This window comes from Peromyscus maniculatus, chromosome 19 (genome assembly GCF_049852395.1).
Source record: "Peromyscus maniculatus bairdii isolate BWxNUB_F1_BW_parent chromosome 19, HU_Pman_BW_mat_3.1, whole genome shotgun sequence".
NCBI lineage: Eukaryota > Metazoa > Chordata > Mammalia > Rodentia > Cricetidae > Peromyscus > Peromyscus maniculatus.
The window spans coordinates 68464369-68479024 of record NC_134870.1 but is presented as its reverse complement, the minus strand read 5'-3'; the positions used below and the strand labels follow the sequence as shown (position 1 = coordinate 68479024).

At 37.5% G+C, this 14656-nt stretch overlaps 1 protein-coding gene across 17 annotated transcripts in view; it reads right to left on the bottom strand.

Moving 5' to 3' along the window:
- The window catches only part of Pias2 (protein inhibitor of activated STAT 2), an 86386-nt gene that overhangs the window by 63294 nt on the left and 8436 nt on the right, over positions 1-14656 (bottom strand). For 10 of the 17 annotated variants that reach the window (XM_076555533.1, XM_076555534.1, XM_076555539.1 and 7 more), the window contains one exon: positions 623-1097. In XM_076555533.1, coding sequence (XP_076411648.1) covers positions 623-1097 — 475 coding nt within the window. Of the gene's footprint in view, positions 1-622; positions 1098-8555; positions 8653-14656 lie in introns of those variants that run through there. The other 7 variants (XM_076555540.1, XM_076555535.1, XM_076555542.1 and 4 more) reach the window with 1 other exon arrangement.

Here is a 14656-nt window from a genome sequence, read left to right as displayed (position 1 = left end):
TCTGAGATTTTTCATCTTCATTTCCCACCTCCCTGTAGGAAGGAACACTGAGATTATAAGTCTGGGTCTACATGGGTTCGAGGTATTCAAACACAGGCCCTCAAGCTTGCTGCTTTTACACATTTAAGCATCTCCCTAGCCCCTTGATTTTTTTTTAAAGGGGGGTAGGATTTGCTTTTGTTTTGAGATAAGGACTATGTAATCCAGACTGGCTTCAAACTTACTAGGTAGCCCAGGCTGGACTCCCTATGAGGATTTTTGCCTGAGCCCAAAGATCTCTCAGATTACTGCACATCACCATGCCTGGCTATCCATTCTTATGAATATTTTTGGCATTTATTTATCTGTGGGACCATATATGCTGTGATACACGTATGCAGGATCAGAGAACTTGTTCCAGGAATAAGTCCTCTCCTCTCACCCTGTGGGGCTTTGTAACTGAGTTCAGATTGTCAGACTTGGCAGTAAGTGTGTCTACCCTAAGATTCCTCTTGCCCACCATGGCTATCACTTTTAAGGTATTAACAGCAAATCACTAATAAATAGTTGTAGACTGTTTTATTCTCTTCTAAACAAACAAACATTTTTTTTAATTAAAAAGTAATTTTTCTTTAATACTTACCTAAACTTGTAGGTTTGATGAGAACATCAAGGACATCATAAAAGGGCAGGTTTTTTAGCTGCACATCAGGATGGACAGGAGGAATGGGAGGAGACGGCTGCTGCATCTCAAAGGTGGGCTTAGTGTCCTGAAGCAGCACAGAACCAACAGGAGATGATGGTGAATGAGGTGTAATTGAAGTAGAAGGCAACGAGTGGATTCCAGCCACAGCCAAGTCAGGTTCTACTGGTGAGGAACTACCATCCAAACTGAAAACTGATGATTTGATTGTGGATAAATCAGAAAGTCCTTCAAGTGTCCGTGGGTACCGGCGTCTATATAATTCTCGAATTTTAATCTGAACCGCAGGGCTGCAGCCACTCTTCAATAAATGCAACGCCCTCATCAGGAGGTCATGCTTGCGTCCACTTTTATTCCGTCCAGCAAAGCCAAGTAACACTTGTAATTCAGAAACCCTAAAACTAGAAACCATATTCTAAAAGGAGAAGAAAAAAAAAAGACAAGTCATCATCAAACATATAAAAAAAAAAAGCACTACCTGAATTACACTGTAAGATCAGATTTTTTTCCCTGTTATCAATATTTACATATTCCACATCACTTAGAACATTAATATTCAAAAAGCTATCTTCTCTTGAAACTTACATTTGAGTTATATTGTTAAATCAAATTTTGCTTTTCTCTTCATTTTGGAAACCTAATCTTGGTTCTTTTTAACCATAATCTTATTGTCAGATTATGCTAATATAAATCCTTATCTGCTTCTTCACTATGAACTCTTTAGCCAATGAAAATGTTCTCTTTTAAAACTAAAACCTCCTATTATAAAATACGGTATTTGTTACAAAACTGTCACTACTTAAGCAAACAAGTCGAATTTTTATGTCCCCTGTGTAATTTCTAGTGATGCTTAGTAAATCTACAAAATCCAGTTGTAACTGGTATCCAAAGCCAATGTATCTTTAACCCATACTTAAACATTAAGGAACAGACAAAATAATTTTTTACAGATACTTTAAAATATTAAGACTAAGCCGGACGGTGGTGGCGCATGCCTTTAATCCCAGCATTCAGGAGGCAGAACCAGGCGGATCTCTGTGAGTTCCAGGCCAGCCTGGTCTATGTAGCGAGATCCAGGAAAGGTGTAAAGCTACACAGAGAAACCCTGTCTCAAAAAAAAAAAAAAAGAAAGAAAAAAAATTTTAAAGCTGTGGTGTGTGTGAAGGCAAGCTAAATGCTTAGAAAATAGGAAATAAGTAGAAAATAGAAAATAAGTAGGAAAGTATTCTAGTTACATGTAATCACCAATACACTGTTTTTTTGAAACTGCTTTTCAACTCTTAACTAGGGATGAGACAAAAATAACAAAAAGTCCAAATTTAGGTAAATTCTAGTTAATTATAAATTGATACAAATTTTGCTGACTTCCCTCATCTGCCGTGATGTACAATAGGATCTGGGAGGCTACTTTCCTAATTGCCAGGGAAACTGAAAAACTGTATTATTAAATGCTATCTATTTTAGTTATAATTGCATAAAGTAACCGACATCTGTATTTATAGGAATAATGAAAATAAGTTAACAAAATCAACATCTCAAAAAAAAATTAAAGATACTATGATTTGCATGGCAAATCATAAAGACCTCCTAACCACTGCCTGTTTCCGAGGTCATGGAAAAGCTCCATTCCTTATAAAATCAAATATTCTCTATAATTAAGTCTACTTTTACTTGAGGAACTTTAAGTAGGCATCTTGCTTGCAGTAAAATATTTTAACTCTCCTCAGGACACAGAAAACAAAATTAAATGTCATCCATTAAAAGAAGCAATAAAGAGCACACTACAGGGGTAGAGACAGACGGCTCAGTGGTTATGAGCACTTCCTGCTCTTGCAGAGGACCCAGGTTAGGTTCCCAACACCCACAGGGCAGCTCACAAAGACTTCTAACTCCAGTTCCAGAGACTCTGACAACCTCTTCTGGCCTTCATAGGCACCTCAAGCACATGGTACATACACATATATTCAAAGAAAGCACTCATACACATAAAGTAAAAATAAACCCTTAAAAAAAAAGATTTCAAAATCTATAAAACCACCCAGACATCTCTCTAAATGCTTATCTATAATCATAGAAAGTAGTTCAAGAAACAAATAGTATCAAAATAAACCCAAAAAGGAAAGAATTTAAAAGATAAAGCAAAAAAAAAAAGAAAAAAGTTAACTAGAAGACAACAAAATGAAGTCAAGCCCCAATACAGAAAAGTAAACAAATGCACGCTATTATTAATAATAAAAGGGCCAGGCATGGTGGCACTTGCCTTTAAATCCCAGCACTCCAGGTGCTGAGGATCTCTTTGAGTTCAAGGTCTACTTAGCTAGTTCTAGGACATATCTCAAAAAAAAAAAAAAAAAAAAGTAACAATAAAAGAAACTGGGCATGGTGGTACATACTTGCTATCCCTGCAATCTAGAGAATGAGGCAAAAGGACAAATTTGAGAGCAATGTGGGCTATGAAAGCTATGAAAAAAGTACATGCAACAAGACCTTTTCAAGTACTCATGCCTAATACTCCAACACTGAGAAAGCTGAAGCAAGAATAACATCTCAAGTTCCAATGCAACAGTATGGGCTACAGAGTAAGTCCCTTGTATGTACATGAATACGCACATCACAGCATGGAGGCAAGCTGGGGATAGAGCAGTTGCTTGTATACGTGTAGTCTGAAGGAGGGAGGGAGGAGATAAATGTGCTTTACTAGAAAAACATTAAGTTATGTCATTTGATTGGGTAAGTAGCAGTAATATTTTGTCTCCCACTTCCACCTAAAAACACTACACAGACAAGGCAGTTTATTGATCAAATCCTACCAAACTTCCAAGAAAAAGAAGGAATCCTATTTCCTGGCAGGATTGTTCAAGAGAATGTAAAGTTAATATTCAGCATTGTAACTCACACAGTAATTGTCTCATTCTTACAGAGGAATGGATGTATATTATATCAGAGAGACTCTGTATTTTAAAACAATAAACATAGAAAAATGCTAAATTATGTAAAGTATTGATATTCAAAACTTCAGCAAGTAGGGGTTTTGTGTGACACAACTTTTTCTGTCTTTGTTGAGAGACACAACACAGGTATCTACCTACTCACCCCAGATAGGGATCCACGACAAAACAAAGTACAGATACCACCCAAGTCCAAGTTGGTGAACCAGTAAATCTTATTGGTTACCTACAGAAGTATGGGTTAGGGGTTGCTTCAGGAGCAGAAATGATTCCAAAACAGTTGTATCACCAAGGCCCATTCCAGCATGGGTGACAACTCACAAAAGATGGGAAACCGATGGGCAGCGGTGGTGCATGCCTTTAATCCCAGCAGTTGGGAGGCAGAGTCTGGCAGATCTCTGTGAGGTCGAGGCTAGCCTGGTCTACAAATCAAGTTCCAGGACAGCTAGGACTGTTACACAGAGAAACCCTGTCTCCAAAAAAAAAAAAAAAAAAAAAAAAAGGCTGGGAAACCTAGAGCACACTGAACATTAAATATATAATAAAATTTGCTCATAATGACACTTGGAAAACTCATTGACTTCCTGAAGTTTTTGAAAAGCAAACCTTTTTTTGTAAAAAAGATTTACTGGTTTAAGAAAGACAGACACATAACTTAGTTAAATAACAGAAAAAAACATTTGATAAAATTTTATTTATTCATAATTAAAAAAACCACTTAATTAGGTATAAAAACCTTGTCAACATGATGACATCAGAAATCAATAGCAAATATACTATTAAAGATGAAACACTGAATCATAAATCTAAGGCCCTTAAAATGTATACTATTGTCATTAAACATTATTCCAAAGATTTTAGATAACATAACAAAGCAATAAAAAGTCTTTGAAGTAGGAACTGGAAAGTAGCTCAGTTGGGAGAACACTTGCTTGGCATGTCAGATGCCCAAGGTGCCATCCCCACTACTGTGTTACATGGTGGCACACCTGTAACCTTAGCACTCGGGAAACCAGAGCTACAAGATTCCAGTTCACACCAGTCTGGGTTACAAAGCATGATCCTGCCTCAAAACAAAACGAAAACAGAAACATTTTCAAATGACTAAGGAAAATTATTAACTGGGGAGAGGGACCCCAGTTATTTATTTAACACAAACTCAAAATACAAAGGAATAAATTCCAAACCTTTTTCAAACACAAAAACACAACTGAGAGTGAGGAGTGGATGTCCATGCTCTTACTCCCAGCACAGAAGGCACAGACAGGTGCTCTGAGTTCAAGACAAGCCTTGCCTACATGGAGAGTTCCAGGCAATCTAGGGCTAAAACGTAATACGTTATCTCAAAAAACAAAAACAAACACACCAAAGACCTGGAATGTAACAGAAACACTAAATAAATTAAGGGCTAAAAAACATGTTATCCAATTAAAAACAAAATTCAGTATTGAAGGTATGTAAGTTACAATCAGGAGGAAATTCTAAATTTCAAATGAATGACTGATGAGCAATTGGAAATTTTACTAGATCCAAATTGGAATAAAGAATTAAATAAAATAAATATTTATAAGTAGTGATGGATGAAGTGAATAAAGATAGAGAAAGGAAACAACAAAGAAAGATTTGCAAATTTAAATGGAGAATGAGTCATGGAAAAGTTAAGCATAAATAAAGGTGAACATGGATACATACATAAGGAACATCCCAAAGTATGACAACTATAAAACACAGTTTCAGCACATCAGAAAGGCTTATCACCACTGTTGAGCTGAAATAGCTAGAAGAATGCATATTACGACAGTCAGATGTTTCGGCTGCTGACACAGCTCACTGGTAAGTGTGTTTGCACTCCAAGCACAAGGTCCTAGGTTTCATCATCATCATAACAAAGAACAGAATAATAAGAAAATAACAAAGCTGAAAAGGGAAGGATATTTATCCTAAATAAATATTTACTGTAAAAAAGAAAATCAAATGTGTAAGACCAAGTAAAGACAAACTAAAGTTAACAATAGGCATATAAATAAGGAGGGAGGTGAGCAGTTTAAAATGTTTGATTAAGTTAGAAAGCAAAAGTAATTTTAGACTAACACATTAAAATTTCAAGAGATTATGAAAAGGCAAAAAATGAGCCGGGCGTTGGTGGCGCACGCCTTTAATCCCAGCACTCGGGAGGCAGAGCCAGGAGGATCTCGGTGAGTTCGAGGCCAGCCTGGGCTACCAAGTGAGCTCCAGGAAAGGCGCAAAGCTGCACAGAGAAACCCTGTCTCGAAAAAACCAAAAAAAAAAAAAAAAAAAAAGAAAAGGCAAAAAATGTATGTAACATCAAAACTGGTAAAGTGAGAAAAAAAATACAAGAAAGAAAGAAAAAAATAAAATCAACCCTACAACAACTAAGCATAGACAGAAAAAATATAAAGCACAGAACAGCATAAAAGGAAAAAGATAAAATAAAATGAAAAAGTTAAAAATATAAATATTAATAAACCCTAAAAAAATTAACTGCATTAAAAAGATTAGGAAAATCACTAGAGAAACTGTATTAGAAAGATAAGACAGAAGTGGAGAGAACTCTATACCTATAAATATGGCAATTTAGAGAAAATAATCAAAACTCACTATAGAACAAATAATTTAAATATCCTTATAGTTTGCCAAGAAATTTATGGTCACTTTTTTTTAGGGGGGGGGGTGTCTCATTATGTAGCCTTGCTGGCCTGGAACTCACTATGAAAAACCAGGCTGGTCTTCAACTCACAGAGATCCTGTCTCCCCAAATGCTGAGATTAAAGTGACACATCACCACACCCAGTTTTTAATTCACAACTCAAAAAATGTCCCAAAGAGAAATTATGAGCCTATGGAAAACATCTGCTGCTCTTCCAAAGGACTGAAGTTTAGCTCCTAGCACCCACTGGGTGACTCACAACCACTCACAACTCCAACTCTAAATTCACAGCCCTCTTCTGGTCTCCTCAGATACTAAACATACACGGTGCATACATTCTGGCACGCGCGTGCGCGCGCGCGCGCGCACACACACACATACACACACACACACACACATACACACAAAAATTTCTTTAAAAAAGAGAACTGGTCTCCACTCTCGTAAACTCTTCTCTGAGAGGCTTGTATTTTTCTCTGCCAGAGCAGCTTATTTGTGGACTGTTGTTCCATCAAAAATTAAGTAAGAAATATAGTGCTTGGGCCTGACAGTTGTACTTTCCTTCCCCCAAATAGAAGCAGCAACACCCTTGGAAATGCCAAGACAACAAAATTGAGGCCTCAATTTTAAAAAATTCTAAAAAAAAAAACCCACAAACCAATATCCCTCAGAAATATAAACAAAATCTTTAACAGAATAACAGTAACTAAAATACAGCAATATCTAGAAATAATTATGTACCACACCAAGTGGGATTATGCTAGGGAGGTAAGGCTAGGTTCAAGAAATTAACATAGTATAGCATTTTAACAGCTAAAAAGAAGTCATGTGAACATCATCAACACAAAGAATTATTGACAAATTCATGATTTTAAAAAGGAAAGTTCTCAAGTAGGGTGTGGTGCATGCTTGTGATCATGATACTGGAGGCTGAAGCTGAGTCAGGGAGACTGTTACTAGTTCAAGGCCAACATGGAACACATAGTCTGTATCAGGCCGGCCAAGGACATACAGCAAAACTTCATCTTAACAATAGGAATAGAAGGAAAATCCTTATTTGACAAATGGTGGGGCCCTTAGATTTTACTTAATGGTAAAGTGAATGCTTTGCCCAAATATTAGAAATAAGGCAAGGATAGTAGTTTGAATGAGAACTCCTATAGGTTGCTATGTCTGAATGCTTAGTTGAACACACTTAGGTGTGCTGTTGGAAGTGTATCACTCGGGGTGAACTTTTGAGGTTTCAAAAGCCCAAGCCAGCCCCACCCCCCTGCCTGCTGCCTGTGGATCAAGATATAAAGCTCTCAGCTACTTTTCTAGCATCACGCCTGCCTGCCTGCTTCCCACCATGATGATCATTGACTCACCCTCTTTGTAACCTGCCTTGGTCACGGTGTCTCCTCACAGTAACAGAACAGTAACGAAGAAAGAGGGTGGAGGGGAGACAACTAGAAGAGTTGTCCTAATTTTTTTTTTTAGAACAGTGGACAGGAGATGTAGCTCTGTAGTAGAGTGGTTGCATAGCACATACAAGGAATCCAATCAATCCTCAGTGCCAGATCACAAACAAATGGTGAGGAAATCTATCTATTCTAGCTTTACAACATAGCTTCAATAATCAAGATTCAAGACTGTGCTGTGCTGGTGAATAATAGGCAGGTAGCTCAATGGAACAGAGGAGAAACCCCAAAACAGAAACAGACTTACACAAATATGCCCAAATTATTTTTGACAAAAGTGTAAAAAAAAACTTAATAAATGTTGTTATAACAACTTGAAATCCATAGCTTCAAATAGATCACATCTGTATTTGTATTAAAAAACCAGATGACTTGTTCTTTTTAAGGGGGGCAGAGAAGGAATCTTCAGGATCTATGTCTAGAAAGAGTTCTTAAATATGACAGTAAAAAGCAAAACACATAAAAAGAAAAATGACATATTAGACTTTACCAAAATTAAAAATCATGTTTTGCAAAAGACCCCTTTATAACAATAAAAAGGCAGTTATCAAGCTTGGATAAAATATATGAAAACTACATATCTAATAAGGGACTAGAATCTAGAATATACTTAGAACTGTTATCATTCAACAGGGAAAAAAGGGGAGGAAACAATCCAATTAGAAAAGGGTCAAAAGACATGCAGAGACATTTCAATTATGAGAACATATAGGCAAACAGGCACATGTAAATTAACATAATTAGCCACCAGGGAAATGCAAATTAAAACCTCACTAACATATCACTTAGATACCTACCAGAATGGCTAAAATGAAAAACAGTGTTAACACCAAATGCTGTCAAGGAGGATCAGTCCATACATTGTTGGTAAGGAAGTAAAATGGTACAGCAAATCTGGAAAACAGTTTAGCAAGTTCTTTTAAAAAAAAAAAAAGAAGAAGAAGAAAAGAAAAACACTACACATACAATAACCATAAGACCCATCAATTACACTCCTGGGAAGAGAAATGAAAATTTATGCATGCACACAAATGAACTATGAATAAATCTTTATAAAACTTTTACTCATAACCATTAGCGTAGATGTCCTTTAACAGATGACTAAAAAGTTCTAATAAATACATACCCACAACTACTACTTACTCAACAATAAAAAAGAATGACTCATTTTTTTTATATTATGGACCAGATAATCTCCAGAGAATTAATTACGAAATAACAACACTGAGTCTGGGGAGATATGGCTCCACAGAAAAGCTGCCATACATGCTTGAGGACTAGCAAAATATGCAGACTCAGAAGATGAAGACAGAATCCTCAGAGCAGGCTGTCTAGCATATTGCCAAACTGTGGGTTTCACTGAGATCCTGCCTCAATGAATAAGGTTGAAAAGAACTGAGAATGATTCCTGACATCAATCTTAGGCTTCCACATACATACAAATGCATGTACACAACACACATACACAAAGAAAAAAGGTGGAGAAAGAAGAGGCAGAACCCAGTAAGCAACATAATGCATAATTTATATAACATTCTTGTTATATTTTTTTAAGACTGGTGCTGGTAAGCAGACTGACATGGGTTTGGGAACCAAATCTAGGTCCTTGATAAGAACAGCAAGCACTCTTAATTATCTCTCCAGCCCTTGTGTAATATTAAAAATAAAAGTGAACCCAGAAATAAAGAATTGATTAGTAGGTCTCAGAGATTAAGGTTCAGGAGTTAGTGGGTAGGAGAGAACTAGGTGTGACTATAACACGATAGGTAAGGTATCTTTGTTTTTTGGAGTTTTTTGTTATTGTTTTTGGTTTTTCCAGACAGGGTTTCTCTGTGTAACAGCTCTGGCTGTGCTGGAACTCATTTTGTAACACAAGTGACAGCTCATACTGGCAAGGATGCAGAACAAGGGAAATGTAGTGGGTATTTGTTCCACCTATGGCCTTGGGGTATCAGTCCCTAGGCCTCTTGGCTAGCTTAAGATCTGGGGACCATGAACGCAGGGCCCCTTCTCTCGAGCAGTCTTGGATAGTAAAGACCTTGTGAAGCAGTGCGGACCGGTTCTCAGCCTTCTAGGGACTCTTGCGACTGAATCTGCCTCATCCTGTACCAGTGAGTTGTTCCCCCATATAATCCATTAATAAATAGTCCCTTTCTCAATAACCCATGGATTTCCTGCATTATCGGAACACTCTTCCATGGCTGGTAGGAGTGCAAACTCATTCAATCACTGGGAATTCAATTCCCAGAAAACTGGGAATCAATCTACCTCAACACCAAGCTATGTCACTCTTGGGCATATACTCAAAGGATGCTCCACCCTACCACAAAGACATGTGCTCAACTATGTTCACAGCACCTTTGTTCATAGCACTCAGAAACTGGAAACAACTTAGATGTCCCTCAACAGAAGAATAGAGACAGAAAATGTAGTGCATTTACCCAATGGAGTGTTACTCAGCTGTTTAAAAGAACAAACAAACAAAAACAAATGGCATCATGAAATTTGTAAGCAGGCAAATGGGTGGAATTACAAAAAGAAAAAAAAAGAAAAAGAAAAAGTGAGTGCATAACCCAGACCCAAAAGACAAACATGGTATGTACTCACTTCTAAGTGTATATTAGCTGTTAAGTCAATGATAATCATGCTGAGGTCAAGTAACAAAGAGGGCTCTAAGAGGGATACATGAATCTCCTTGGGAAGGGGAAACAATAAATTTTGCAGGTAGATTGGGAACAGAAGGGATAGGCTAGAGGGGTTGGGGGGATGACTGAAATTCGAAGGCATCTGGTGGTCGTAGTGGGGATTGATGTGGAAAGCTAGACAAATAGAAACTCTCAGTATTCTACAAGGGTGACTCTAGGGAGGACTCCTAGTAATGGAGAATTCGGAGCCTAAACTGGCCATCCTCTATAACTAGGCAAGGCTTTCAGAGTTTGAAATAGAACAGCAAGCCAGCCACAAAACCTTCAACCTATAATCTAATCCGCCTACAAGATGTAGTGGGAAAATGGACACACAGTACTTTGGGAAGTGGTCAAACAATAACTGGTCTAACGGCCCACAGCACATGAAGGAGCCCATGCCCAACACTGCCTAGATGATCAGGAATAGGAGGCTGGATAACCCAGAGACCTATGGGGCAGGGGAAGAGAATCAACAGAATGATTCCTTATATCCTTATATTATCATAGATCAGTGCCTAGCCCAATTGTCATTAAAGAGACTACCTCTGGCAAATGATGGAAGCAGATGCAGAGACACACAGTCAAACATTAGGAGAGAGACCCCAAACTGACTATCTCCATCAGGTCCCTCCTCTTGGAGCTCAGGGAACCCTGTGGAAGAGGAAGAGGAAGAAATGTAGGAGCCAGAGGGGTCAAAAATACCAGGAGAACATGGCTCACAGACTTGAACTAAGTAGGGCACGTAGGGGCTCACAGAGACTGAAGTAGCAACTGAGTCTATGCCAGGTACTCTCCATATATGTTATGGATGTTAGCTTGATATTTTTGTGGAACCCCTAGTAGAATGTCTCTGACTCTTCTGTCTGCTGAGACCCTATTGCTCCTACTGGACTTAACACCTGTTTTTAAAAACTATACTGCTCTGGATGAAAAAACAGCTTCAGTGGATTAATTTCCTGGAGAGACCATAAAACAAGTATTTTGGCAAACTTCTATAAATGATCAAAGGCCAAAGCTAAAAATACAAATAAATGGCAATGAAATTGAGGATTTGGTAGACATAGGAGCAGGTATTTCACCAAAATCTTAAGCATTCAGTTTGGACTCTTCAAGAGGTAACTGTTCTGCTTCTAGGGATGGAACTTTATCTCAGGTAAAACAAAGCACAAGATGGGTTGAGTGTATAGGCCCAGAAGGAGAGATAGGATGGGTCGATTATAATGATTGATCTAAAAGACTGTTTTTTTTATTATATCTTTACAAGAACAGAATAGAGAAAATTTTGCCTTCACTGTGTCTACTTATAATAATCCCCAGCCTGTTAAAAAGTACCACTGGAAAGTTCTTCCAAAAGGAATGTTAAACAGCCCCACCTTATTTCAATATTTTATACAACAGCCATTAAAACTAATTCCTAAACAGTTTCTTCAATCTACAATTTACCATTGTATGGATGATATCTTATTGGCTGATTCAGACATATATTTTAGAAAAAAATGTTTGATGAAATAAAGGGAATTTTGCCTTGTTGGGGATTATAAATTGCTGGGGGGGGGGGAGAACACACACAAAGAGAAGATCCTATTATTTAGGATTTAAGATAGGTTTACAGACAATTCAACCACAGAAAGCACAAATCAGGAGAAATCAATTACAAACTCCTTAATGATTTTAAAAAATTGCTGGGAGATATTAACTAGCTTTTGCCCATAATTGGATTAACAACTCAAGAACTAAGTAAGTTACTTCAAACCTTACAAGGTGATTAAGGACTTAAATAGTCCATGAAAGCTACCAGCTGAAACTAAGAGAGATTTGGCTGATAGAAAAGAAATTACAATATACACACATAGATCACTTAGATCCAGAGCTTGATTGTATTCTGGTTATTTTACCTTCTACTCATTCTCCTACAGGAATTCTTTTTTGTTGTTGTTGTTTTGTTTTGTGAGACAGAGTTTCTATGTGTAGCTCTGGAGCCTGTCCTGGAACTTACTCTGAAGACCAGGCCTGCCTCTGCCCGACCAAGTGCTGGGATTAAAGGCATGTACCACCAACGCCTGGCTTCCTACAGGAATTCTTATGCACAAAGATAGTATCTTAGAATGGATATTTTTACCACACAAACAGAAAAAATTAAAGACCTATGTAAAAAAAAGGTATCTGAATTGATTTTGAAAGGAAAATTGAAACTTCATCAATTAGCAGGAATAGCCCCAACAGAAATTAACAATGCTGAAATTGCCTCATTATGGGCAAAAAATAAACATTGGCAAAGAGCTTGCAGTAATTTCTAGGAAGAAATTAGCAACAAATACCCCAAAAACAAGAGACTTCAGTTTATAAAAAGAACTAATTGGATTCTCCCTCATATAATAGAGGTAACAACAATTTCTGGAGCCCCTACATTATATACTGATGCAAATAAATCAGGAAAGTCAAGTTATAAGTCAGGAAAATTAAGTGGCTCAAAATCCTTATAATTCAATTCAGAAATCAGAATTATATGCTATTCTCATGGTATTATTAGATTTTTCAGAACCTCTTAATATAGTTACTGACTCCCAATATGTAGAAAGAGTTGCTTTACATATTGAAACTGCTGAACTTATTCCTGATTATTCAGAATTAATTTGTTATTTATTCAACTACAAGTAATCAAAAATAGAAATCATCCTTTGTCTATAACACATATCAGATCACATATAGATCTACCAGGCCTTCTAGCACAAGGAAATGATGAAATTCATCAGCTATTGGTAGGAAATGTACTAGAAGCCTCAGAATTTCATAAGAAACCAATGATTTTGCATTTTCTTCAAATGCAAAGGTTTGAAGGACAGATTTTTCTATCACATGGCAACAAGCCAAAGAAAATTATAAGAAAATGTCCTACTTGTTCTTTTTTTATTATTATAATTATGTATACAGCATGTATGACTGCAGGCCAGAAGAAGTCAGCAGATCTCGTTACAGGTGGTTTTGAGACACACCATGTGGTTGCTAGGAACTGAACTCAGGACCTCTGGAAGAGCAGCAGCCAGTGCTCTTAACCTCTGAGCCATCTCTACAGTCCCCCAGCCCCCCACTTGTTCTTTGTATATTCAAACTTCATTAGCTACAGAAAGTAACCCAAAGTGCATTGAAAGAAATGAAATTTGGCAAAAGGATGTGTTTCATTTTTTAGAGTTTGGAAAATTAAAGTATAGATACATGTTCAGGATTTAACAGGCAACTGCTTTAAGTTCTGAAAAGGCTGATTCTGTATTTACACATTTATTAGAATGTGTCATGGCTGTTAATATTCCGATCTGCCCCTAGAAATCCCACCCCTGTATCCTGAAGTTAAAAGTCTCATTCTAAGGAAAAACTCCTCCCAATCCTCTCTCTCTTCCACTTTTCCTCCCACGAGGTATACACTCTTTCGCTCTCCTCTTTCTGTTTCTCTCTTTCCTATCTTTCTCTTCATCTCTCTATTACAATACACGCTCCATGTGGATGCAGCATCCAGGTTGTAAATACTAGCCACCTCCACTGCCATGCCCACGCAGGAAGCTATCCTTTCCTGTCCCGACCCCGTCTACTGCTATCATGTTCCTCCCCCACCCCCGGCACAATAATTCATAACAATGGCCATTATGGGGATACCTGTACAAATTAAGACTGACAATGATCCAGCATATGTCTTTAGTAAAATGAAACAGTTTTTTGCATATTCAGGTATACCACATAATCCTACAGGACAGGCAGTTATAGAAAGATCCAATTGCACCGGGTGGCAGTGGCACACGCCTTTAATCCCAGCACTCCGGAAGCAGAGCCAAGAGGATCTCTGTGAGTTCGAGGCCAGCCTGGTCTAGAGAACAAGATCCAGGACAAGCATCAAAAAAAAACTACACAGAGAAACCCTGTCTGAAAAAAAAAAAAAAAAAGAAAGAAAGAAAGATCCAATTGCACTTTAAAGATATGCTTAATAGACAGAAATGGGTAACAAAGGCTCCCAGAGATAGAGTACACAGTGCTTTGACTTTTTTTTAAATGCTAATAAACAAGGAACAACGGCTGTGGAGAGTCACTAGATAATAGAAAAAAAATGAATTAAATCACCTTATATATTTTAAAGATGTGTTGACCTCAGAATGGAAACCAGGATATGTGTTACATTGGGGAAGAAGTTTTGCTTTTGTTTCCACAGGAGAAGAAACACTATG